General features: G+C 49.1%; 1 protein-coding gene across 7 annotated transcripts in view; it reads left to right on the plus strand.

Moving 5' to 3' along the window:
- twin (CCR4-NOT transcription complex subunit 6-like twin) overlaps window positions 1-27291 on the plus strand; it is a 264806-nt gene that overhangs the window by 155157 nt on the left and 82358 nt on the right. For 3 of the 7 annotated variants that reach the window (XM_075878739.1, XM_075878738.1, XM_075878735.1), the window contains exons 7-8: window positions 3332-3376; window positions 3481-3519. The exons of the other annotated variants lie outside the window; for them this stretch is intronic. In XM_075878739.1, the coding sequence (XP_075734854.1) occupies window positions 3332-3376; window positions 3481-3519 (84 nt within the window). The remainder of the gene's footprint in view (window positions 1-3331; window positions 3377-3480; window positions 3520-27291) is intronic. 7 annotated transcript variants of the gene reach the window in all.

The raw sequence follows: 27291 nt of genomic DNA on the forward strand, positions 1-27291 counted from the left end.
TGATTGCTCACAGCATTTGCGCGGGAAAAATTGCGCGGCTGGTGTTAATGTGTTTCGTGACCCGTCAAGAAAAGGGCGAAATTCTGCTCGGCCAAATTTTCGCATCTGTGCACGAAGCTACTCCTACGTCAGTAGAGCAACGTAAATATTTATTTCATTATACTTTAGGCTATGATCTACATAGCACCAAATGTTTAGTTCATTCGGTGTTAGGGCACAAAGCAGATTTTTTTTTAAATTATGGCATGTGAGAGAGGCCAAACGCGACAAAAAGGCATCCAATTGCCTTATATAGTGTCTCATTAACTTAACCATTAGCTTACACTCATTATATATTATATTTCTTTGTGTTTAGAAGGGTTCAGACATACAATAGAATATCATACATAAAGCTTCCTGGGAGGAAAACGACATGAAAAAGCACTGATTGCCGTTCAGGCCATGACTCTCTCCATTCGCGCTGCATCAAGGTTTTTCCGTGTTCCCAAGGAAGTTGTCAAAAGGCACAAAAAAAGCGGAATCTTCAAGTCAAGTCGTTCGAAAACGCATGTTGGTATTTAGATTAAACGGTGTTTCTTGAATAGCCTAATTAAGAAAAACAAGCGCGAAAAAATCTGAATCTGGCACAGTTTTAAATTCATTGCTTCACAAAGCTCGGTGGACGAAGTTAAAAGCCATGAAACGCCTGACCAGTTCTGCATAAAAATGGCAAAAAATGAAGATACATGTCAAAACATATCTAGCCTCCGACTGTTGAGTAATCCAATGAGGTGCGAGCGTTCAACAAAAGACAACATTAGCACAAAGAAAACTTAGAGGGGTTTTATCTGCAAAGAGTTTCGGAGCAACACAACACCGCGTTCTGTCTAGATTGAATGCGTGGAGTCCAAAAACTGGGCTCCTTTTAAGGTTGCCTAAGTACCCACGCAAGGAAATTCAAGTCTGTCTACTGCAAATACTGAAGAAATTGATTTTTTTTCTTACTGTCTCGTTTTGCCACAATCAGGGTCTCGTTTTGCCCCGCAGGTGGTTCAATTGTAAGGAGTGAAATAAAAAATAAATATTCACTATTTTAAAATTGTTGTTGCATTTTACCCCACCCTATTTTCACTTCCAATTTGCCCGTCGGCTAAGAATATATTGGACGGACGCCAGTTTCGAGATGTGGGTTCTCTAAATTCCGATGGAATCTATTTCTTTTGCTGCATCTATCTGTCCGGAAGATGGATACTCCCACTTATCGGCATCCCCTCATCAGACAGCGCTTCATAGTGCAGCCATTGCCGAAGAACATGCTAGCCGGTATTCATGACGGTAGACGATCGGCCCGCGGCTGAAACCTTCACAGTGCCTACGATACGAACACTGAGGGGGCTCACGACGACGCGGAAAGATACGCAGCTCTCAGACAGATCTATTCAATCGATGTGTCGTCGAAACGTACCCCAGTCGATAAAGAGCCTACCACGATGTGCGCCGGCTCCATGCGCATACATGACCCAAACGAGGCTGATGAAACTGCCGTAGCCCTCGACGTAATGACTGGATTGGAAACAATCATTAGTGACTCTAAATCTGCCATCATCCGATTTGCCCGTGGTCTCCCCAGCCAAGGCGCGCATCCTTCGTCATCTGCCCCGAACGGCACGCAGCGCCTCAGGCGACACTGCTGCCAGCAGCACCGACGATGGCGATCCCCGTATAATCCAACTCATCTGGGTCCCCCAGCGCAAGCTGGAAACCTGGGCCCTGAGACAAGCTCGAGGACTCGTACGCCGAGCGGTGGGCCACACTTCGCACCACGATATAGAAGCCACCGAACCACTCACCTTTCACGACATCACGCAGTACTACTAGCTAACTAGGCAAACCGAACCTCCCCCGCAACTAAACAAAGCTCAAAAAATCACTTGGCGGCGGCTTCAAACCAAGTCGTTCTCTTCCCCGCACATCTATCGCCACATATACACAGCCTTATTCACATCTACGTGCACCCTTTGCAAGACACAGACCGCAACCTTAGATCACATCATCTGAGTATGCAATGCAGCAAGGACACCCCCCCCCCCCCCCCCCCAACCAGACCTTCTATAGAAGAGTCACTTTCCGGTGAGGCCTATATAGGAGAGAATTCTCACGACCACTAGCCTGGAAGCCCAGCTCCGGGCCATCAAACGCGCTGACGAGGTGGCGACCAGGCATGCCCTGACAGCCCTCGCCACCTAGGAAACCGTCAGCTGCCTTAATAAAATTGTTTACTACTACTTCTGTTCTTGTTACACGTAATATTTTTTCTGTTACGTGCAAAACTAATGTGTTTGTAGACGGTAAATGCAAACTCTGGCTATATACTAAACGGACATGTCTTTAGTGCCGGCTGGTTTGTGTCGCACCGTTTGTATAACGTGCGGGATACGCTCGCGTTCGACTTGGCAGTGTTCCGCTTCGTTACGCAATGAAAGTCTTTTGGGTAAATATGCGAAAATCCGGTGCAATCAGCGTAATACGGCGAAACGCGAACAGTTCCGAGAGCGGTAAAAACGCCTTGGTCTTATTATAACGCTGCTTTCAGCTTTATCCATGTGCATACATTATCTTGAAAGAGTATACCTACTATACGGGGGAAGAAATATATTGAATTTGGTGGTACGATTGCAATTCGGCCATCGAAAATCATTCGGTTGACGCGTTATTGCGACCACTTAATGCGCTCCGTTGCGAGCCAAATGTCTGGAATCTTGTCTTTTACCCTCAGGGTGCCCATTCGGGGTGATCACTTATAGCGCTATTACGCATACGCTGAGGGGAATCAGTTGGTGTCTTATATTGCCAAAATTTACCTCCGCGTTTCGCGATTTCGTTACAAATTTGGCAATTCGATTGCCCCTATACAGCAGGTAGGTTTGTTCTAAGCGTTGCACCTTTGTCTTCGTAGTCTCCTTCATACTCTGTCCTAATGCATGTATAAGTGAACGTGCATGGGTTGTACAGACTATAACTCACCTGTTATCCTGTGGCGCTGTCCGATTCTTTGCTTATGTGGTACTGCGAGGAAACAACGCGAAAACTGGACTAAGTCGAAGGAACAAACGACAAGCGATGTTCCTTCGACTTGGTCTCGTTTTCGCGCTGTTTCCGCCCACTATCATGTGCCAACGTGGCCGGTCAAGACACCCTTCTGCCATTTATGTTGTGTTCTTTTTTTTTTCTTTCCTGGTCGAGTTGCTTTGGGCAAGCTACCGCTTCGCTAACCGTTAAACGCTGCGCATACTCTTAACTGCGCCATGTGCCTATTCTCACCTTGCTGTCTGTCTTGTCCATTCCTATATAGGAGACTATACATGGTGGTACTCATACGCAGATGGTTATCGCCATGGTCAGTACCTTTGACTTCTTGTGCAGTGCTCCTAACGCTTTGAACTTCTACTGGCGCAGTCCTCCTGTTCCCATCTGTGTATAGCACTGATCTCATTATTGCAGCACTTGAGATGAACTCAGACGATCAGTCCGACGATTCCGGTAGGTACACTGTTATTGCAGTAAGTATCTGTAACACAGAACTGCATTGAAACTTTCTCATTAGCGTTCGTTACTACGCTTACCTTCAGAAAGACGGAAATCGACTTTTGCTTAACTATTTTACTGCGGTATCCGAGCCCCAAAGCTTGCCGTGTGCCTATGCATAACCTCTGCACGCTGCCTCTAGCGCAGATATTTGTTAATCAGACGAGTGTTCAGACCTGAATTCGAGAATTGAGCGTCAACGGACACTTCGGGGCGGAGCACGTGTGCTTCTCCAAAGAGTAGATGACCTCGTGATATGTGCTTTCAAAAGCGCGTTTCGCTTCTTTTCTGCCTGCTATGATTTCACGCGCATCGTGCAGGTATACTAAACTGGGAATATAAGAGCGAACAATCGTAAGGTTAGGTTCGAATCACTGCGGGGAGACTGCAGCCTTGAGTATATATCACTATGGCAACCTTAAAGTCTCGCAGCGTGCCACATTCGCCGTCACGAGAGGCGAGGGAACACCGGCCGTGCGATCAGTGAAGGCAGCAGTCACAGGAGCGGCTACCTATACGCATTCTGTGAGCTTATAGTTCAGCTCTGAAATGTCACGCCAGTGAACACGTTCTGTGAGCTAGCTCAGCTCTGAAATGTCACGCCAGTGAACAGCGCACAAGCAAATAAATTAACACGAAGCACGAAACAACCACGCAAACACTGCCCGAGCGCGAGCAGGAGCGCGTCAGCGTGCGTATACCCGGGCGCGACTCGCGATGAAAGGCGATTTCCGCACACACACTAGGTGGGTGGTGCCACGCACTGGACTGTTTGTGAAGCTCCGAAGTGATTTAGATGAATTTCGAAGCTCTCCGAACTTCGAAACTCTCCGTGAGTCCATAGTGCTTCATAAAGAAAGCAACAGAATACCAATCAAGCAGGGTGTAAGGCAGGGGGACCCAGTCTCCCCAATGCTATTTACCGCGTGCTTACAGGAGGTTTTCAGAAGTCTAGAATGGGAACAGTTAGGGATAAGAGTTAATGGAGAATACCCTAGTAACCTGCGCTTCGCCGATGACATTGCATTGCTGAGTAACTCAGGGGACGAATTGCAACTCATGATTACGGAGTTACACAGGGAGAGCAGAAAAGTGGGTCTTAAAATTAATCTGCAGAAAACGAAAGTAATGTACAACAACCTCGGAAAGGAGCAGCGCTTCGAGATAGGTAATAGTGCACTTGAAGTTGTAAAAGACTATGTCTACTTAGGGCAGGTAATAACCGCAGAGCCTAATCACGAGATTGAAGTAACTAGAAGAATAAAATGGGGTGGAGCACATTCGGCAAGCACTCTCAAATTATGACAGGTAGATTGCCACTATCCCTCAAGAGGAAGGTATATAACAGCTGTATCTTGCCGGTACTTAGCTACGGAGCAGAAACCTGGAGACTCACAAAGAGGGTTCAGCTTAAATTGAGGACGACGCAGCGAGCAATGGAAAGAAAAATGGTAGGTGTAACCTTAAGAGACAAGAAGAGAACGGAGTGGATTAGGGGACAAACGGGGGTTAAGGATATCATAGTTGAAATCAAGAAGAGGAAATGGACATGGGCCGGGCATGTAGCGCGTAGACAGGTTAACCGCTGGTCATTAAGGGTAACTAAATGGATTCCCAGAGAAGGGAAGCGGGTTAGGGGGAGACAGAAGGTTAGGTGGGCAGATGAGATTAAGAAGTTTGCGGGTATAAATTGGCAGCAGCAAGCAAATGACCGGGTTAACTGGCGGAACATGGGAGAGGCCTTTGTCCTGCAGTGGACGTTGTCAGGCTGATGATGATGATGACCACTCTTCGTGAGTCCAGGTTGTGCCGGACAGAGCCATACCGCACCGCTTAGCACGGCCAGGCAAACATGAGTGCGTACACGCGGGCGCACATCACTGCTATACGCGCATGACGCGTAGTGCACCGCCGGCAGGTACGCCTAGGCCGCCGCGACGTGATCGAGCCTATAGCGAGTGCAGCTGGTTGAAACTAATCAGCACTACGAAGCGTGGTCGGACGATCACGAGAACACACCATATAGAGTGTGCATCGGTATACGATGTGCACGACGCGTCGCGCGAAGTAGAGCTGTCTCGTGCAGTCATGTATTGCGGTGAAACGAATGAATATAGCTCGTAAATGAATACACATGGCCGTGGTGCATGAAAAGAAAAGCTAATCTAAATCGGTTCCTACACGCCGGCTAGGTCGATGTCTGAGTGCAGCCACGGCATCGTTTCGTATCTGCAGGGCTCCAAGCGCGGCTATAGACGCGTGCCGTCTCAAGGCCGAAATCAGGTCGCCGCAGATACTCGCAGAGCGCGCTTATAGCACCCGCGGCCCCCAGAGCGCGTATTGCGCGCGCTCGGGCAGCATACGTGTGGTTCGGGCTTTATTGAGCGATGCCTCGTTGACAGGGCAGTGCGCAGAACTGAACAGAAGCCCTCATAGCGAATCGCCTGAATACACCCTCCATTTATGGCACTCGACCAAAAGTGAGGCAATTTGTCATATATCAAATTACGACTATTTGAAAAATTTTGAGTTCTTGGTTTCCATGGGTTGTTTGTGTATAGTTGCGCTTAAATCGTCGGCGCGGGCGCTGATGCTTGTGGCAATACGTTTTCGACGCTTTCCAAGTTTTGCGACCGATGTAATTTGACCGTGCGTATTGCGCCTAAACATAGAGAAATATACCATTGGCCACTAGAGCTTTTTCGCGACCGAGCAAGGAAGAGTATGACCAACTGCTAGATAGCGTATATATAGCCATGCTCGCTTCTACTCGTTAGTCAACACTTATAATAGCCGCCTCAGGAGGACCTCGAAGACGCAAGTTCGGCATCAATTAAAAAATAATTATGATTAATGATTTGTGCAATTCTCTAGATCGGCTCTAAATAGCGTCCCGGTGAGGTCGTTTAATGCGCCCAGTAAAGTCTGGCTGCAAAGTGTTGTCTTTCTGCATTTGTTTTGCACAAAGGGTACACAGTCATGTCGTTTAGATGTACTGCACATGCACTCTATTTAGGGAGGCATGGGGAGACATGGGTGTGTATGCTATTGGTAAATGCACTTGCTTTCGGAGCGTAAAGGTGCCGGTTCAAATCCCAGCATCGGAAAGAAGATTTTTGTGGTTTTATTTATGCTTAAGACATTATCGGGTCTGACCAGCCGCTCGTGGCGCTGAAAACAGCGCAGTAGCTGGGCCGCAAGGCCCTACAGGAGTGTCCGCTCTTTCACGTAAGTATGTTTCTCTATATGAATGCGACTTTGTGTTCCGACAAGAATATACGTGCTTTGGCAGAGGTGTTCTCTATAGCACCGAAATGTGGCTGTGGCGAACAAAAAAATTGCGGAAGCTTTGTGTTCAATCCTTCAAGAGCCGACGTGCCGTTTCTACCATCGCGATTACGCGCATCCTATACTGACTGTGCGGCATATATGCAGTCGTACACAGCTGCGTAATACAGAAGCGCAGCCTCAACGCCCAAAGCGGGCTAGGCAGCCATAATCGTTCTATTGCTCCGCGGACGTGCCACGAAGCGCCTGCGCTCGCGTTTTCATCGTGCTGTGCTTCAAGGGCAGCCTGCTGATAATGCATCGCACTAGTTCATAGGCATCGCATTATAAAATGGGCGACGTAGATACGATGTCATCACAAAATAATATATATAGCTACAGCGTTCCGCTGTCTTTATGCATCAGACAGGGCGTGATGTACTGCGTGCGTTTTTCTCGCCGTACCATTTTAGTGTGTGTGTGTGTTTTTCTTGTGTTCTCGTTTCGTCGTTTAAAAGTAACGCTAAAGGCCTAAATTTACACTTGTATTCCCGCTTTCTACCAGGTTTTTAGTTTAATGTAGTCTTTTTTTTTTTTTGTCATGTTCGACTAATATGTGGCAGGCAATAATATGTGGCTTTCAACCACATAAAGACTTCACTCTCCGATATCGGACTATCTAGTCGCTTTTGTAGCTGATTGATTGATTGATGTGTGGGGTTTAACGTCCCAAAACCACCATTTGATTATGAGAGACGCCGTAGTGGAGGGCTCCGGAAATTTCGACCACCTGGGGCTCTTTAACGTGCACCCAAATCTGAGCACACGGGCCTACAACATTTCCGCCTCCATCGGAAATGCAGCCGCCGCAGCCGGGATTTGAGCCCGCGACCTGCGGGTCAGCAGCCGAGTACCTTAGCCACTAGACCACCGCGGCGGGGCTCGCTTTTGTAGTTGTCGAATACATTTGTTTGCGATTAGAATATAAATTGCTACTTCTAGGTACTGGTGAAAGCTTATGTAGTCACTGCACGTTCGCGGCGGAGAAGCTCCGAGTAATCGGAGGTTCTCGGCTTGCGTTGGAGAATACGCTCATTCGAAGCTATAGAGAACTGTGAAATGTTTGAGACGCCGTGGTAGCTCGTAAGGTACTCGGCTGCTGACTCGATAGACGCGGGTTTGATGCCGTCCGCTTGGTCTCTTTTGGAGGCCCGTGTATGCAGTGCACGTTGAAGAACTCCAGGAGGTCGGAATTATCTGGAGTCCTTCTCCGAGCCAGAGACGCTTTGTGTCGGACGTTAACCCTTTTGCGACACGGCGTCCTCATTTGAAAGTGCGACTTACGTTTGCCATTTTTGTGCACTATTTGCTGCAGTAAAACACTGCGAACACTGAGGGTTAAAGAGACTAAATTTAAATGTTAGGTTGAACAATAGATAGCCTTGATTGTGAGATTGAAATAACCAATTCACTGTTTCTGGCGAGAGCGGAGCATTTGTAGGCGAGGAAAGAACGAGATTGAGAAATTATAATGGTAGTCTAGTGGCTAATGCGCTGACCCGCAGGTCGCGGGATCGAATCCCGGTTGCGGCGGCTGCATTTTTGATGGAGGCGGAAACGTTGTAGGCCCGTGTGCTCAGATTTGGTTGAACGTTAAAGAACCCCAGGTGGTCGATATTTCCGGAGCCCTCCACTACGGCGTCTCTCCACCTCTCGTAATCATATGGTAGTTTTGGGACGTTAATTAAACCCCACGTATCAATCACGCCTGCGCCTCAAAGATGAAAAATGGATGACATATTTTCGATGCTATATAAAAAAGTTCAAATGTTTACTGGCGTGCAGGTTAAAAGAACCAATCTAACCATCTAATCAAACTTTGTTTCATTATATATATGTATTCTCACTTTTTAAACAGCTTGGTGCTGCGGTGGCTCAACTATAGCTGTAACCGTAAAACTGTTTGAAATGCAGGCTTTGTCGACCTCGTGGAATGGTAGTTCGGGGTACGAGGAATCGCTTCGTATTCGCGAACCAACTACGCCAGTTACGTCTTCTGGCTGACTCTGGTGTGGCGTGTTATGTCGTTGTGCTGCCTGACAGCGTCTCTCTGAATAAACATTTTTTTGTTTTCATATCACTTCGTTCTGGCTGTTCTGCTATTTAGTACGCGGACTGTAAATCCATGTCATTTTTTTTTTGTGTGGTAGCGGTTGTAAAAAAGCTGCTATGTATACGGCTGAGACCTTCATAATATGCGCTTTATAGCGATGAGGCATCGCTGACCGTTCATGCGTTGGCTCATCTGCGTATCTGGGTTAAAAACAAACTAATCGTTCGTGTCGATGTGGACTGTCTTTGCAATACTGCGTTGCGTGCAGCGCGGGCTCTGAGCCGTCTTCTAAATTGATCGAGCCCAGTGACGGTGCAAGTACTTGTGTGCATCGTCCCCATTCGGACGCTTCCTCAACGAGCCGCACCAAGTGGCGCCTTCTTGGCGCGCACATCCTGACATCGCACGAGGAAGCGCCCAGGGCCTGCCGATTAGCGGCTTGTTTGCACAGCCTGCCCGCATTTGGGAGCCCAATATAGAAGACGCCGCTCGACCGACTCTTGTCGCTACAGCGACGGCTGCCGTACGCGCTGAACACGAGCGCGCTGATTCGGTGTTCGTCGCCTGTTCCCTGCGGTCGGGCCGGTGGGAGCTGGTGGCTGGACGGCCGTCAATCACTTTCGGGATTGGGGTACCCGACCTCGTGCATGCATGCGAACATTCAATCACGCCTGGAAGGGCGCTAGGAGACCCGAGGGAATACGAAATGTGACGGCCTCTGGCTTCTGCATGAGCCCCCGTATACGCTTCACAGCCGCCGATTTGCCTCATTTGTAAATCTTGCACTTTGTGACACGCTTATTCGCTGCGAGTGTTGCGTGCCTGTTCGTGTATACGAGTGATGGGAGTCTCTTCCGGCGGATAAGAATAATGAATAAACTGTGCCGGGACTTATACGGGAGGCAATATGGGCCCTATCGCAACCTTAGCCGTCTGACTGAGGAGGTCAACCTCTGCTGTGACCGGTGGTCAAAAGTAAAACAGAAAGCAAGGGGGTTGGGGTGGGGAGGAACAGCATCCAACTGGCCTGTCTTACAGCGCTTATGCATTTCACAACAGCTTGGCCTCATTTGTGCATGTGTGCGTGTGTGCATGTGTGCATTTGTGCATGTGTGATCGATGTGCGTGTGCATATTTTGGTTGGTGACACGTCAACGCCGGCGTGGTGCTCGGCTCTGCATACGGAAACTTGAGAAGTGGGTCACAAGATAAATGAAGAAAGCTAGAGGGTATTCGTGACGAACGCAGTCTATGCAGAAGGTGCATTTATGTTGGTGCCCGTTCAACTCGAACCGCAGTACCTGGATGCATCGCGCAGCCGAGTATATGTGGGCGCTGCAAACTGCGGCTTGGTAAGCTTGTTTCTGTTTCTAAACTATGCGTATACGCCCTTTAGTGAAGTTGCATTGTCGAGTCTCGCTAGTGCAACGTCCCATGACATATCGCACACAGCTCACGATAGTGGGTCACTGAAGCGCGAAAATTTAGGTCTTAATAATGCTCGTACTCTCGTTTACCACATCTACAGTTCGTATCGTGCCGGCACAATTCCGGCTCTAACATTTATGTGACAGCAAGCGTTACCTCTCCTCGCGCCCAGGTTTCTAGCGACTTACTTGGTAATAGCGGTTGGTTTAATAAAAAAATGATGTCGTGTTTCGATCCGTCAGTAATGTGCAAGGCAGAATGTTTCTAAAGAGGGAAGAAAACGATTCCCACAAGGGATATCGATAACCCCTGTTCTCACGGCTTTTGACGATGTTAATGCGTATCATTATTTTCATCTCAAATGTTTGAGATCTAAATAACTATTTCATAGTTGATATGAATGTTTTCGTCTGGCTTTGTTTAAAAAAATAAAAAAATAAACGATCCCGGAAATTGTGCAGTACGGATTGGCGGGCCGACCGACCCGCCGCGTGGTTTAGATAACAACGAGATAACGACGCTTCATTGAGTGCCAAATCGATAACATCTGTATGCCAAACACGAGAAAGCAGTATATACGCACGACTTGCAAGAGAAGACGGATGGAGTCGATGATAATCATTAAATACGAGAAAAGTATACGTGAGTGCACACGCATATACGTCGCATTAAATACCGTATGCATACTCGGACGCAACTCCTGTCGTAACACGCGCATGTTTTGCTTGAAAAAAAACAGCCGCCGAATACATCCGTACATATAAGAACGTGACGCAACCCGTATGTTGGTGCTCTGGAAGGTTCCGCTTAATTTGGTTTTCTGAGTTCGGCTCATTCATGTATATTGTTACGCGAGGGAGACTGACTCAGAGGGGTAGTCACCGATGTACTTACAGCCGGTTAGGCGAGCAGCGCCAGCCACACAGATTAGCTCGTGCCAGTCTATCTGCTTTCTCTTCTTCAGCTCCATGCACTGGCACGTAGCAATATGAACTCCTTGTGTTCTGCCGCCTACTTGATTTTGCCGGAAGCAGCGACTGCATTTCGTAGCGTTTGTCAGTTGAGGGCAGCGGCCTGCACGTTCCGTCCTGCCTTCGGCGTGTGACCTGCATCGGGGCGTCGCCCCTTGTTCCGCTTCCCCGGCGCGCATCCCCCGATTTCCGCCTCTGTCGGCACATGGCTGTCGGCGAGCGGATCGCTGCACGTCGCTCCCGATTTAGGCCGCCACTCCAGTTCTGGGCAGAAAAGAAAGCGCCCACACGACCGTCGACGACGGGGGCGGCCGAGTTTGGGCGGCCGTCCGAGTTTTACATTGTGATCAACGTCCGCACTTCGCGTAACGTTGCTCCATGCTGGCCGGTCGCCAGTTGTTTGTCGAGGAGAGGGCGCGATGTACACCCCGTCAACGTGGCTTTTCATTCGCCACTTCTCTCCACAAAGCCGCACGCGGTGCGTAAGCGAAATGCAGTGAGCATTTTTTTTTTTTAATGAGGTTTCGGCGCGCGCTCGCAGGCAGGCGTGTATACGCGCGCTGTGAATCGGCCCACTCGAGCATTATTATACACGCGCGGTAACACGTGGGACGCGGCTTCCCGCCGAGCCGCGCTTCTTTCGGTCCCTGGGACGCGCAGCATGTGGAGCAGCGTCGCGTCGCTCGTTGTCTTCCGCGCGCATTGTTTCAAGTGGCTCGTATTTGCCCGAGCGGCCGCCTCGTTTCCCCGACAGACGGCGCTCACCGCGTGGCGACATTCAGCTCGCGCTTGTTCCTCTGTCTCGTTGCCTTGTTAGCGTTGTTATGCATGCAGGCGAACGATGTACAAGCCTTCCTCCATGCTGATCTCGTTGATTGTTCCTCCTTCCCACACCCGCCATTCTTCGCGCTGTAGCTATGCTATGGTGGCTAGAATTGGGAGGTGACGCCAACGGGAGCTCGGAGCCGCTCCTTCGTTTCGAGCAGCGCGGCGGTGGCGCTGTCGGCGGAATGGTGATGCTAGTTACGCGCACGCGCCTTGAGCGCGCGGACCTTTCAAAGATGCTGTTGCTGAAGCATGATTTAGATAAATTGGCGATTCAGATAACTCACTGTGACGATGGCTGATAGAACGCCATTTCAAGCATTAAAAGAAATTGGCTGCCGCTGCAAGACTTCTGTGACGTTGAATCTGCGCAAATTAAAGCTTTCGTTCGCATATCCCTGCAGTGTTTTGGAGTGCAAGGCGACGGCGTTTTTTTTAAAAAAAATATTACCAAAGTTCTGGGCGAGGAAAATAAAACAAATATTTATTGCACATCATATTATTAGGAAGATCTATTGCACATCATGGAATACAGGGTAAAATAAAATAAAATGAAAAAATACGCACATTTACATACGCTCGGGAGTAGTTAAAAACATTGAAACATTGCACACAGACAGCGCATCGCTTGGCACTAAGTAATAAGAGGCATACAATCACTTTCCACTCGGCAAAAAAAAAAAAAAATCAATAGAGCTTAAAGTTACAATATCAAACTCGGAGCACGCGTCTAAGCTTCAGCAATTTCATTCTTTCCTGCTTAGCGTTTCGTTTGCTGTTCTGGGCTTTCACATGAAAGTGGAGCCTAGTAAGAACATAAAACTTGATAATTTTGTTTGTGAGGGACATACTGTGGTCAGGGCAGCCAACAAGTGTAAGCTTTCTTAACTGCAAGAAGGAAACCAAGTCCATGATGCTGTCAGGTTTGACTTCTGTAACACTGAAGCAGTGGGTAAAAGTGTTCTCGAGAGTGGTCACGAGTTCATTGAGCTTGACTGATGGGTACAGCAGGCCTCCTCGGTCAACAGCAGCCGTGAGGGATGCTGCAGCTGGAGATGGATCGTTCTCGCCTTGTAGGAGCTGCTGGCTGCACTCTGCACATTTGGTGCTTGCAACGCTTTTTCTTGCCACATATCCAGCCATGTAGAATATGAGTCTGGCATCGCTGCTTTGCACGACCATGTCTGCATGCTCGGTGCCGTGGCCGTATTCATTGAGCACTTCATGTGCTTCGGCAAGGTTTCCTACGTCAAGAAGCTCGTCTAATTTCCTCCGAGGAGTGAGGTCCTTTCCGTTGTCAGCTCCCAGCAGACTTCTCAGCAGTCCTGAGGACACATTGCTTCCTTTCGGTGGTTTTGCCAAATTCTGGAAGCTCAAAGTGTTGACCGAGATTAGGAACTGGGAGGCAGTCGGATGATCATTGCATCCAGACATTTGTCGGACGATTCCAAACAGCCTCTCCAGGGGGTCCTGACTCAAGCGGCATGTCATCATATAGCTGAAGTTCAACTTCATCGTCAGGTAGCGGAGAAGGTGTAGCGTGCTTGATAAGGTAACACGAAGCCCCTCGGCTGTACTGCGGCTTAGGAAACCTCCGGAGCCAGCAGCTGTTTCCCAATCGTCCAGGTAAGTCAAGAAGTTTTGAATGCACTTCTCGTGCATCCCTCCAGGCTTAAGTGCACCCGAACTGCACCTTGAAGTCATGGCCTCAATGAGCCTTCTCATTCTTTCCACAAAGCTGACTGTCGCCGCTGTGCTCCCATGCTTTTCTTCGATGGTTGCATTGTACAAGAAAAGGCCTCTGAGGACTTCATCACTGTAAAGCCGCACTGCATAATTTACCCTCATTTTCTCAAAGCCATTGGGATGCACAACCGATTTGCTAATATGAGGCATGGCTTTGAGAGTCGTGTCATGCTGTTCATCAAGCTTCCGGGCACAGTCAATAGGGTCAACACTGGCATGGCCTTCTGGCAGTTTCACGCCCGTTCGAACAAAGGTGTTCCTCACACATTTAAGAAGGTGTGGGAAGTCCGAGATGAAGTGCATAAAACGTTCTGGGTCTGTAGGGTGCTGCCTTCTACATACTGTGTTTTCTTTCCTGCCGTGTATGCCGAATGAGTGCCACATGCTTCTGTTCCACGCAGCTCCATCAGTGGTGATAAAGTCTACGTGCAGACCGGCGTTTTCGCTCATGACTACTGCTTCGAGGATTATTTTGCCTAACGTCTCGGACTTCACATTGCTGCGTGATGCGAACACACCAATAATCTGGTGCCACGTGCCTGTAAAAGGCACGAACAATACTACAAGGCCATGGTCACATGCTACGGAGCGCTCACTCTCTGGTGTGAACTTCCCAAGGTCCACAAAACCTTCGATGGTGCCATCGGTTCCCAAGCTCAAGTGTTCAGATAGCTTAATCTCATCAGTTAACAGCCCACCATGGCGCTGGAACAAGTCCATAGATTTTGTTTTTTCCGCCACAGCAGCAAACACTTTTTCGCTCAGGCCGAATCCACTCCTGTAAGGCTTGAGGTATCGACGTAGTGATGTTCGAGAAGGCAACGCCATGATGTTGTTTTTGCGTATATGCTCATAGAGGCGTGGGCTTTTCATGGACATAATAAGGCGCTCTAGAGCCCATTCACTTTCATACTTCATCCCTTTCGTGGATTTTCTTTTAGCCGCAGCAAAGCACGCCTTGACTTGTTGCTGCTGCTTAATGGGTAGGGCCTTCACCGCTTCTTCAAATGCTGTAGAATCATTCCGTGCATTCTTTTCTTTCATTTGTTTGATGAGTGATTTAGCCTGCAGGACACTCAGGCGACTCCTTTTCGCTTGCGCTGTTCGCAGCTTAAGCCTGCATGAAAGCTTTTGGGACTGGGCCACATTTTTGCCTTTTCTTCGCCTGTAGGACTCACGATTCAGGAGTAGTCTTCTGAGGTGCTTGCACTGTGGGCAGGCTTTTTCTGGCGTTGGAGCAACCCCACGGCAAGATGGGCTGAAGGTTCTGCCATCAAAAGTCTTCTCCTTGTACTTTAAATTCACTCCAAATTCACCAGTTTTACCAAACACTCTGCATGGTATCATGGAGTCGACGTCGCGAAGCAACTCTTCTGCCATTTCGATGTCGGTAATGTCAAGGGTCTTTATTTTTGTGGCTTGCACAAAAGCTGTCGCTTGAAGTTTGTTTTCATCTGATGTCATTAGCACATACTTGTCAATAGTCAACTTGTCACCATCTAGTGCGCAAACTGTAAACACCATGGCGTTGTCGGCTCCAGCAATTAGATGTCGAGCCCAGTAAGCGCTGGGAAGACCACACTTGCGGACGTCGGGAATTGCGGGCACATTCGGAACAGGTATTTGGTTACTGTCGCTTTCTGTGCTGTACGAGCCAGCTGTCTCGTCGCAAGCAGACGTGCTTGGTTCCTGACGCCGAATTTTCGATGGTAGGGCGCAAGTGGATGTTCTTGACGTCCTTTTCTTCGGCACTTTCTTTGAAAGATACGCAGGAACATTTGGGAATATGGTTGGCACCGCGTAAGATTTCAGCACCGGTTTCCCTCGGGGAATCTGAACAGTTTCGCCGTTTATCACATGCGTGTAAAAACGCTCAATAAACTGCTCGTCGAAATGAAGCTCACATAGCGCCGACTTCACGTCCAACGACTTGTCGGCACGGGGTACGGCTCGTTGCCAGGCTTCGAAGAGGGCAGGGTCTTTGGGAACAGAGAAAAGAGAAGCACGCTGACCTTGCTCCCTCGATGACACATAGCCGCTCGTGCAGCCAGGAGCAAAGCAGTGGCGTTGCCTCGCTTTCGTAGTGCTGGAGTTCATCCTAAGGTCGGCACTCACACTGTCATGTCAGCAACTAAATACATTTTGCCATAAGCGAGACATCAACGCGGAAAACTGCACACACCCAGACACGCTTCCAGAGGCGAACCAGCGAACCCAGCGGCGAGTCGACGAGAGAGCGCGGAGCGCGCGCTTCGCCCGCATCACTATGCCGACAGGAGCGCCGTGGTGGCCGTCGCGGCGGCGCTTGAAAACGAGGATCGCGCGCGCTCGGCGAATATGCGGGCGCTGGCGTCACCTCCCAATTCTAGCCACCATAGCTATGCGCTCCTGCAGAGCTCCGGAAACTCTTTTCAACTCTTTCCGGCGGGTTATTTTGTTTTTTTTTTCTTTTTTTTCTCCCGCAATGTATTCGAGTCTGTACAAACTAAAGCATGTATACAAAGCACGTGCTGCGGTATGTATACAGTTCCACAATGTGTGACTTTACTGGTTTTTCCTTGATAACGATATAAGCGAGAACGAAATTACGTTGCGAACCAGTATAATATATATATATATATATATATATATATATATATATATATATATATATATATATATATATATATATATATATATATATATATATATAAATTGTAGCGAAGCCTCCGAACTCTGAAATTGGTCGAACTCTTGAGTACCTTCTACTGGGGCTACCCAACAAGGACGCCGCTCGCGCTGAGAGCCCGTGCTTGGCTGTGACTGTCGCCATTGTATATTCTCGCTCGTTGCCGGCTAATAAACGCCTTAACAATATATATATATATATATATATATATATATATATATATATATATACATACAACGACAGGTGTTAAAAAAATTGGTGCGCTTGGCTATAACGCCAAGAAACAGGATATTAGAAATAGAGCTCGTAATTTAATTAATATAATTATGTTGGCTTGAGACCCGTTTAGTTAAATGACGTTAAGTAATCCCGGGTGGTCGAAATTTCTGGCGCCCTCTGCTACGCTGTCCCTCAGAATCATATCGTAGTTTCGGGAAGTTAAGAAACCAAAACACTTATTGTTATTATGTTGTGTTTCATTATTGAGGGAAAAAAAATGAAAATGAGCGGAGTGTGCCTGGTTGCCTTCGATGTATCCGCAGAATTCAAGATCGTCGGTGCGAAAACCGGGGCGAAGCGTTCGTTGTGGTTGATGTCGAGCGAGTTGATTTAATCTTATCGATTTATTTTGCAACCGAAATATTTTCGTCTTGAGCGCGATATTAGTGAAGGACGTCTTACAAGCATGCATTTTTTTGCCCCTTTCTGTTTCTTTTACGACTGTACAGCTTTCTCTTCAGAAGAATGCCGACCGCTCGTATACTACAAGATACAATGTAAATGTAGCGCTTATCTCGTCTTTTATACGTTCCCCCTTCTTGTTATTATCGCATAACCTTGTATCTCGTGCACATTGTGTATCTTGTCGCGATGTAGCTTTAAAACTTATCTTGCGAGTGGTACTGGCATACAGAAGATATTTCCTCCTCAGTATCGCACCTTTTGCTGTCTGATCGATCCGTTCCAACGCTCATGAAATCGGTGCATGCCTCGCCCCCCATATTGTGCGCGATGCCCTTGCCAGGCGCATCCGTGCAGCGCGGGCCCGTTATTATACTGGCTGTTCAGAATTCTATACGCGTGCCGTTTCGAATTCGGAGCCGACCGCTCTCTTTGGAAGGGGAGCGAAATTGACGCTATTCTGAATTCTTCGACGGTATGAAGGCCTCCCCGTCGCACCACGATACTTTCACGTGAGGTCGGTCGTGTCGTGTGCATGCAGCTTGAATGAGGCAAATGATCTGCGCTGATCACTTTCGGCTATGTCGTTTTTATCGTGTGTGCAGTTGTGCGAGAACGCGCGTTTTTTAATAACTGTTTTTTAAACGGCTGAGCTGAGCAAGGGCATCTTTGCTGGTGGAAGAGAAAAGGCTGCAGCGGAGCGTCGAGTTTTCTGCTGTCAACAGTTTGGGCTTGTATACTTCGCTCTGATTTTTCTATGCTGCGGCGCCACGTGCTTTTTTTTTTCTTTTTGGTGCTGCGTTATGTTAAGGAAAAGTCGGGACTGCTTTGTTGCGTGTATAAGAGATAGCGATCGCTTTGCAAACTAGCCAGTGCCTAATTGGAACAGTTGGCCACAGTTTCGTGCTCCTCAAGAACACAGCTCAGCGCGCGGGTATACCCTTAAGTCTTGTAACAAATAATTCGATGCATATATTGTCTACCGTGATGGTGCAGCGGCTATTCTTGGCTGCTGACCCGCAGGTCGTGGGATCGAATCCCGACCGTGGTGGCTGCATTTCCGATGGAGGCGGAAGTGTTGTAGGCCCGTGTGCTCAGATTTGGGTGCATGTTAAAGAACCCCAGGCGGTCGAAATTTCCGGAGCCCTCCACTACGGCGTCTCTCATAATCATATGGGGATTTTGGGACGTTAAACCACACATATCAATCAATCGGGAATTTCGCATTGGCTATATAACCGCAGATGTCTTCTTGTTCCGCAAGTTAGCCTTTTTTTTTTTTTTGCTGTTCTTACATACGCGCAAGCACACGATGAGATGAGATACCTCGAAAAGCGCGCAGTCTTTGTGCGGTGATTTTATTACGCCGGAGACTGTTATAAAAATGCCTCGCGAACGAGAATTTGATAATAAGCGCCCGAAAAGAAACGAGTGGAACTATAGGCCGTTTGCTGCATGTGCCGTCGTCAACCAGAGCCGTCTAGCGTCGTATATCGAGTACAACTTCTATGGAGTCGGGTGACAGGTCGCGAGTGAAGGTACCTGGCCGGAGCGCGACAAAAAGTGACAGAGCGATGACGCATCGTGGCTCGTCAGGCTGGATTGACACTGGTGTGTAGCATTGGCTGCCGTGTACGCGTCGTCGGCACGTCACAAAGCAAGTGCGCTACAGCTTTCGCAACTACACTTGGAAACAACGTACTGCTGTAAGTGGTGGCATTGAGGTCACACTTCGCGGAGTGGCAGGCATTTGTGTCGCTGGCTGTATGGGCTCCTTTCTGACACCGCGCAAGAGGGTAAATGTTGAACATTTAAAAGTACGCGCTCTGGCTTGTAGGTCGTGTTATGGCTTTAAAGTGCTTTGTTGAAGTTGTGCTTAATGGATTAATATCTGCTAACGCGCATTAGTTAGGTCTCTCTCTTTTTTTTTTCTGGAAAAAGCGCGTACGCATAACACGCCTGCAATACATGTGACCTCTCTCCTGATTTTTGTTTTTTTTTTTTGAGTGTGCAGTCGACATAATAGGCCTACCATATTCGCAAATGTTTGGTACTTGGAACGTCGCGTCGGACGTCTGGCTTGCCTAAACGGTATACGATGGAAGCACCCAGTAAAATTGAAGCTCGCATCTCAAAGTTTCGTGCATATTATTCTTTCGCACATGAAGGCAATACACGTACCGCAGGCTGAAGCGTACATTAGTAAAATCAAGTGGCATACTCGATGTTCAATGATTTTTTTTTTTTACCTTCGTGAAGCGAAAGAACGGATGCTCTGCAGGACTAGCGCAGACTGAGCTGGTCGACGGCAAAGCACCTATAGGTGTGGTTGTCCGTGTGCATACAGGCTCCACGCATGCGAGTGACGGCAGACGCCCTTTCGACCGAGTGGTATCGTGTCGTGCGCAGGTGTAAGTGCAGAGCTCTTTGCCTACAGAGCGCTAGTAGCGCGAGACGCCATATTCACCGCCCAGCCTTGTTTTCTACGCTGGCCGTCTCTTCCATCCAAGCATTTGTGTCCTCGAGTGCGCGTGTTTTTTCCTCCTATACACGTGAAATGGCATCGAGCGCTGTGGGCACGCTGCACAGGGCTGCCACGTGGTCGTCATTATTTTCGTCTTGCTCTGGTTTATCTCGTGCAGAGTGACTTCGCGCTCAGCACCACCAGGCGCTGCTTTGAACGCGGTCGATGCAGCCGTGTTCGATAACGGACTGCACGTTGTCAAAACCTCCACTGCGGGGCCTCTCGAAGCCGATAAGTATACGCGATATTCAGGGAAGAAACACCTGCTAGAGGGAAAAAAATATCTGTGAACAATGAATGATTAGAAGTCTTGATTTGTGATGAGTATGGTTTGCCACCCCCACTCCCCCCCCCCCTTTTTTTTTCATCGTTCCGAGTTGACAAATGCTAAGTTTTTGTGTAGGAAGGAGTCACTGTGAGAAACCGCGGGAGCCGTCTCGCATCTGCGCGCAGCTTGGACTTGACTTATGTTCAATTGTGTGACCACAGCAGCGTGACACGTACGTTTCATTTCAAAAGTGAATTCTGGGCTGTACGCACTAAAACGATTATACGTATACTTTAGACATGCAGGGCAGTTGGAGACTACTGAATAATTATGACCGCCATTGGCTCTTTGACGTGCACCTATAGTGTTAGCCTTTGTCACGGACGGCCATTTTTGGCGACACCGCGTCACGGCAATTAACGGGCGCCGTACTCCCCCACTGACCGTGAGAACGGCGGGCGCATGAAAGGGAGCCGAGAAGTGCAGAATGGGGTGCTCTTAGAACGTCGCCGCCGACGGTTGATCCTTTTGTAACGGCGGCGGCGTCTGCAAGGTCGTAGAAGGCCGCGATGTACCCCGAACAAGGATTAGACTACGAGACGCACCGGCTGAGAGCCAAACGGTTTGACCGTTCCTACGGGGAAAAGCGTGGGAAAACCTCTGGTGGCCAAGCCGTATGAGAACAACCCAACAGGTTGTCACTCTCGCTAGTTGCGGGCCCTCTCCCTATTAAAAAGGGGTGGGGTCAAAATATTTTTGGGGCGGAGTTTCCCCTCAATTAAACGCGCATGATTGGACCCATGTAGAGGTCTCTTGTCCCCAAGGAAGAGAGCGAGGAGACACGAGCGGGATTTAAGCGCAGGATTTTGTCCTGCTAGGCAGACTAGTCGCTGACCAACATGGTGTAGAAACAGATCAACAAGCATCTCTTCTAGAAGTTTTTAGTGTGGCTCTGTATCGGCTGGCCACGTAAACTTAGCCGTTCGTCTAGTTGTGACGCGATATTAACGTCTGCAACGTAGAAATCGGGACTTCGCCTCGAGTTAGCTGAACCTGCTCGAAGTCACCTGCAAGCACTAGCCTCCCGGAACCACCAGCGTTGCAACACCGCCGACATCGCAGTCGTGCCAGAACTCTCTTCGACTTCTCGCATCCGATCGTCGGGGACACAACGCTGCCGGTCATCACACGTATGCCTTCACCTGTTTATATCTTCGAACTTTCTCCTCCGTCGTTCTATTCTTGTTAGTTTGTGTAGTTTGTAATAGTTCTCTCTCGTAAGCTGATTTATTGTTTCTGTTATATATTTATTTAGTTGTATCAAGTGTCGATGTATTTTGTTAGTTGTATTGAAGTGTTGTATTAGATCCCGTGTGCTGCAATATCACTAGAGTAAAGTTGTTTTGTTTTCTCACGTCTCTGATCTCTTCACTGTCTCTGCTTGCGTACGGAACCTACCAACCTGCTGTCATTCCCGTCGCCGACTTCGCGCTGGCGACGCTAGAGTGGCAGCTTGTAACAGCCTCGCTTTTAAATGCACGGCCACCTGCGACGGTGGTCTAGTGGTTCTGATACTCGACTGCCGACCAGCAGGTTGCGGGGTCGAATCCCGACCGCGGTGGCTGTATTTTCGATGGAGGCGATGATGCTCGTGTCCCGTGTACTTAGATTTAGGCGCATGTTTAAGAACACCCAGGTGGTCTAAATTTCCGGAGCACTTCATGCGGTACGTGCCTCTATCATATCGTGATTTTCGGACCTTAAGCCCCAACATTTAGTTTAAATGCACAGCCGCCTTCTCCACACGGGCCTCCTAGGTACCATCGCCCACGTGCTTAGCAACGCAACGCAAAGCTACCGCGGCGGTTGGTAATCACAATCAGCGTGGCCAAACTACAAGCAGTTTCCGTTCGATGGCGTCTCGGCATATGTGGAGCCCTCATCGCGTGGCAACACTTCGGAGTATAAAATCAAGTGGAGAAAAAGAAAGGGCGCTGCTTAAGACAGTTGACGCGCACTTGTTGCTTTCTGCCGTGGTCGGTGCCAAGTTACGCCGTCGTCACGGTGCGAATCGAGCTAAACGGCCAAGCTACGCTGTGGGCGTCGGCGGGGCCGTGAATCACGTCAACGGCGGCTGATGCGCCTCGCAGTCTTGCCGGAAGCGCTCTCTCCGGGGTTTCGCGGCAGCCTTGGCGCACTGCGTGACCCCGTTTTCGCGACTTCTTCTGTGCCGTCCGACGTTTTCTCGTCAGTGCAGTGGTTCTCGGCCTGATCGGTTGTCAGCTCTGCGCGGGCGTTGCGCAATGCCCGGCGCAATCCTGAGCTCGAGAAAAGCGGCGCGAGTTAATCTTTTTGGGCAGGTTGCGGGCTAACGTCTTCCGGCTCGCCACATTGACGCTCTCTGGTGCCGTGCCGAATGCGCGGCGGCGTCATCTGCGCGCGTATTAACCTCGGGCCGTTGTCGTCGTCGTGGCGTCTTCCTGGGTCACACTCGCCGCGTCGCCGCTTTTATTTTCCTTTTTCTTTGTCCGCGGCTCATTTTTGGCGGGCGCTAGCCACGTTCATCGACAGGCCTTACGTCCATGGAGCGTGTGCGCGTCTGCATGCCTTGTCGGGGACACCGTGCAGCCTTTCGTCGGCCGGGCTCGCATTATTTACCCAGGAACATCGTCGATATCGTGTCTCACGGAGAAAGTCGCGTGAGCAAATGTCCGCCAGCGTCATTGTTTGCAGGGGCTGTCTCGTGACGGGGACCCGATGAGTGGACGAGGAGCAAGGAAGTTCGCGGTTAATGTAACGCATGAAGAGTACACTCGTTAATGGCGAGGCGCCTTGGGCGATGGTAATGTCAGAAGGTTGCCGTGACTGCTGCGCTACATTTTGATCAGTGCCTTCGACGCCTGTCTGTCATGCGTGTCGGATCGAGACGACGTTTAAACGTATGGAAGCCAAACCTCGCGACGCTGCGCAGCCGTTTGGCGCGCGAGGTCATTCAGAGCAGGAAGCTATCAAACGAGAGACGAGATTGGATGAAATGGGTCGCCGCGTTGATTTCCTGTCAAGCCAGCGCAGACCTCGCTTGATCCGAGTCGGATTTTTGCGATCCCAACGCAGTCGTGCATATATTTAGCGGATGTCTTTTTGTATAGATGGCGTTTTTTGTTGATTGATATGTGGGGTTTAACGTCCCAAAACCACCATATGATTATGAGAGACGCCGCAGTGGAGGGCTCCGGATATTTCGACCACCTGGGGTTCCTTAACGTGCACCCAAATCTGAGCACACGGGCCTACAACATTTCCGCCTCCATCGGAAATGCAGCCGCCGCAGCCAGGATTCGATCCCGCGACCTGCAGGTCAGCAGCCGAGTGCCTTAGCCACTAGGCCACCGTGGCGGGGCATGGCCATTTGCTCATCATGTAATGCCCCGCCGCAGTGTTCTACTGGCTAAGGTACTCGGCTGCTGACCCGCAGGTCGCGGGATCGAATCCTGGCTGCGGCGTCTGCATTTCCGATGGAGGCGGAAATGTTGTATAGCCCGTGTGCTCAGATTTGGGTGCACGTTAAAGATCCCCATGTGGCCAAAATTTCCGGAGCCCTCCACTATGGCGTCTCTCATAATCATATGGTGGTTTTGGGACGTTAAACCCCACATATCAATCAGTCATCAATGTCATCATGTAAAATGTTTGTCATTTTAATGCCCTTCATGGCCCGGCGGATATGTCTATATAGCCACACTCCTCTACCATTCTTAGTTTTATCGCTGCCTATCGCATGCCGTCATTTTATGTCTTCGCCACTGACGTTGGTAGAAATGGGAGACGTAGTCCAAAAACTTTGAAAATCTGTATTTCGCTTCCCTAACTCGTTTGTGAAGAACGGCGGAGAAAGTTGGTTGCATGCAACGCAGCCACTTATTTGTTTTCTGTATTTTTTTCTACAAAACGTCATCCACCAGCTTCTTAAACGCAAAACGCTGATGATTGATCGTGCTTCAGACTGCTTTCTAATTGGGTACTGTCATTTTTGCTTGACTTATTATCGGCATTCAGCAGTATGCCATACATAACCTCCTGTACTGTTTCTAGAATTATCGTAACCCGCAAAATAGTAGTAGCTACGCAGATATCTGGAAACAAACGTGTATCGTGTCCCTGCAGCTTGTCTTCTGGGTTTGTTTTCTCTTTTCGATTTGCGCTACTTCTATAAAACATCAACACCAGCTCGCCCAAACTGCCACAATGTCTTTGGGTCGGGTCACGCAGCAGAACTGGGAAGGCGGCCTGCATCAACGTTTGCGTGACATCGTGTACGCGTGCAACGGGAGGCCGAGCCTTTTGCCACGCTCATAAGCTGACGCGAATGCCATTGTCGGCCTTGGCTGTACACGCGCCACTCGCAGGTGCCGCGCCACACTGATACCGATCGGATCGCAAACCGTAGCTCGGCGAAGGGCTGCCGTGGAGGCGCCGTTTGGAAAGCGCCCCGGAGGCATCGAACAAATCGCTTCGCCCGCAAGAAGCAGGAAACGGGGGACGCGCGCCTGGGCCCCTTGAGGCAACTTGGTACGCCCCAACGGTGAGCCTCCGCGTGGCTGGCACTGCAGATCGGCGGTGCGATTTGTTGCCTCGTTCCTCCGCGAGCAGCTCTGCTGTGGCGGCCGTGCCCGGTGTGTAACTATGCGCTCGAATCCACGCGTGCTTTTTTTCTGTCAAAGGAAACCGAATTTATGTGGGTGTAAATGAACAGTCGCACTGTGCCGTCATTCCGAGGAGCACGTGGGCAAAATTTTATCGCAGCGAGGGAGGACACCACTCCACGCGAGAAGTGAAAATCGGCCCACGTTGCAGCATGAGAGCAGAGACTGAATGACCTCGGTGGGAAACGGAGCACCTCAGTTTCTTCTTCTAGTGTTTCTTCGAAGTGCAGAAGAAACGCACAGGCGTTTGGAAGCATTCTTGTGGACAAGTAACTAAACAAATTGGGAGCCTTCTGTAAAACCGACGATGTACTTATTACTGCGTCCCTTGAGGAATATAGTTCAGAAATAATATGTGTAAGTGCCTGGAAGGTCGCCTTTAGCAAAGAATAACGTTTAAAACACCACGAAATAATTTATACATCTTTAGAATACTTTGCGATAGTGCAGTTTATAGATGATGTTATGTGGTTATAGTTTTGTTTTTCTACCCCTCCCCCCCCCCCCGACCTCCATTTTTTTTTTTCACCACATTTCTGCTGACCGATGCTCAGTTGTCGGCCAGGAGCAATCGTGGTGTTATTAGGCAGCCATATGTGTAGTCAGTCATGCATATCTTGCAGTATTGCGTGGACGGGTTAGGATATATCGTGGCGTCTTACGAGCAGTGTTGGTGTACGGCGTCTGACAGCGCTTCATAGCTACTGCCCGGCGAGAGAAGAAGCATTTATTTGGTCCGGAAGTACGAGTATAAGGTGCTTATACATTCAACCCCTGATTAGTCCCTCGTCGAGACGGGACGGCCGAACCTCTCCGCCCTCTCACGGTCCTTCCTGATAGCCAGGAGCTGAACGTCGTAGCTGGGGTCGTTGATAGCAGTGGTCCACCAGGCTTCCTGACTGCAGTCCTGCGACGCAGCGTATATCGCCAGATCATGTGTTTCAATTAACTAACCTCTCCGCAGTCTGGGCATGTTGGGTCCATCTTCGTATACTTCAGCAGCTCCTTAAGGGGTACGAATCCGTTTGGAGCACTCTCAGTGCAACAGATAGTGCTCTATTAAGTTTGTGGTGAGGGGATGGGAACACCCATCCAATCCCCCCGTTGTGTTAGGTAATCTCGTGAAAGCCGACGAGCGGATCGCCGAACTCGAGTCGTTCCGAACAATTAGAGGGTCCTACATCGCCGCGGCAAATAAATCCTCGCGCACGATTATGGGCGATCTCGTTGGGATTCGGTTGGCCCGGTATTACGCCCGGACCCATGTGAGCCGGGAACCAGATAATGTAGTGAATTGTGTCCTGTAAGGGCAGTCGGGGCCTCTTGTGAGACTAGACCTGACTGAAAGGCTCTGACAGCAGCTGAGGAGTCGGTGTAAAGAGAGAAAGAAGCATTAAAAAAGTGGTTAGCTGCAATCGGTTTCAGCAGTGTAGACTAAGACAAGGTGGAAAACTTTGATGTATCGTTTCCGCCTCTAGAGCGCAGTGACGTGTGTGTATACGCCTTCATGTCTCGGAAAGTATAGTTTTTTTGTCGCTATAAGTTATATTTGATGGTAGTAGCATCTAATAGTTGCGCCCTGTTAAATATTTATATTTTTACTTGGACAAATAACGTTTCAAGCTGCTGCTGGCAGTGTCTCTCTATTTCTCTTATTAAATAAAAAGTTTACAATGTTGTATCACATCGAAGAACGCTGTAGTAAGCGGTAAGTGCATTGATATACGTCGAAGGTCTCCCGATTGCTTTATACGAGCGTCATTAGTGTATCCGCTAATTGTTTCTGGGTGCGCATACCTGACGCTTTAACGGGTTATTTTTACGTTGCGCATAATTAAACACGAAACTTGGTTTCCATGACGCTGACTTTGTTTGTTCATCCTGCTCGCGGAACAGCAGTTGCTGGGCAATTACATATTTTATGGCTGAAATTGTGGTACTCTTATGCGCTTGTTTTTGGCGATACCTTGTTTATGAGCATGTTCGTCTTCATATGCTCAACTTTGTCGTCAAAGTTGCCTCATGGACAGTGCCTTATGGAGCTGTTAGCGCCCCCTCTTTATTTCTTTATTTATTTACCTATTTGTTTATTTTTCTACTCCCCCTCACTTTCATAAAAGCTATAACCAGAGGAACAAACGCGGCTGGCTCACAATGTAGAAGATAGACGAGACTTTCAATGGGCCGATGCGTTCACTTGTACGGTGAGACGAATCGAATGACAATTTAGGCGACGTTTGAACGATGAGACAATGCAGTGACATGGAGACTCGTCCCTGACCCAAGTCTGCGCATCGGAACGTCGCGTCTGAGGCGTCCCCTTTGTTCGTTCAGCGTTGATCAATTTGTACGGTGCCTATTACATCATACTGCGCGCGAATTGTCTCTTGATCATCTCGAGGCCCAGCCGCGGTGGTCTAGTGGCTAAGGTACTCGGCTGCTGACCCGCAGGTCGCGGGATCGAATCCCGGCTGCGGCGGCTGCATTTTGGATGGAGGCGGAAATGTTGTAGGCTCGTGTGCTCAGATTTGGG

The sequence above is a fragment of the Rhipicephalus microplus genome, chromosome X (genome assembly GCF_043290135.1).
Source record: "Rhipicephalus microplus isolate Deutch F79 chromosome X, USDA_Rmic, whole genome shotgun sequence".
Classification (NCBI taxonomy): Eukaryota; Metazoa; Arthropoda; class Arachnida; order Ixodida; family Ixodidae; genus Rhipicephalus; species Rhipicephalus microplus.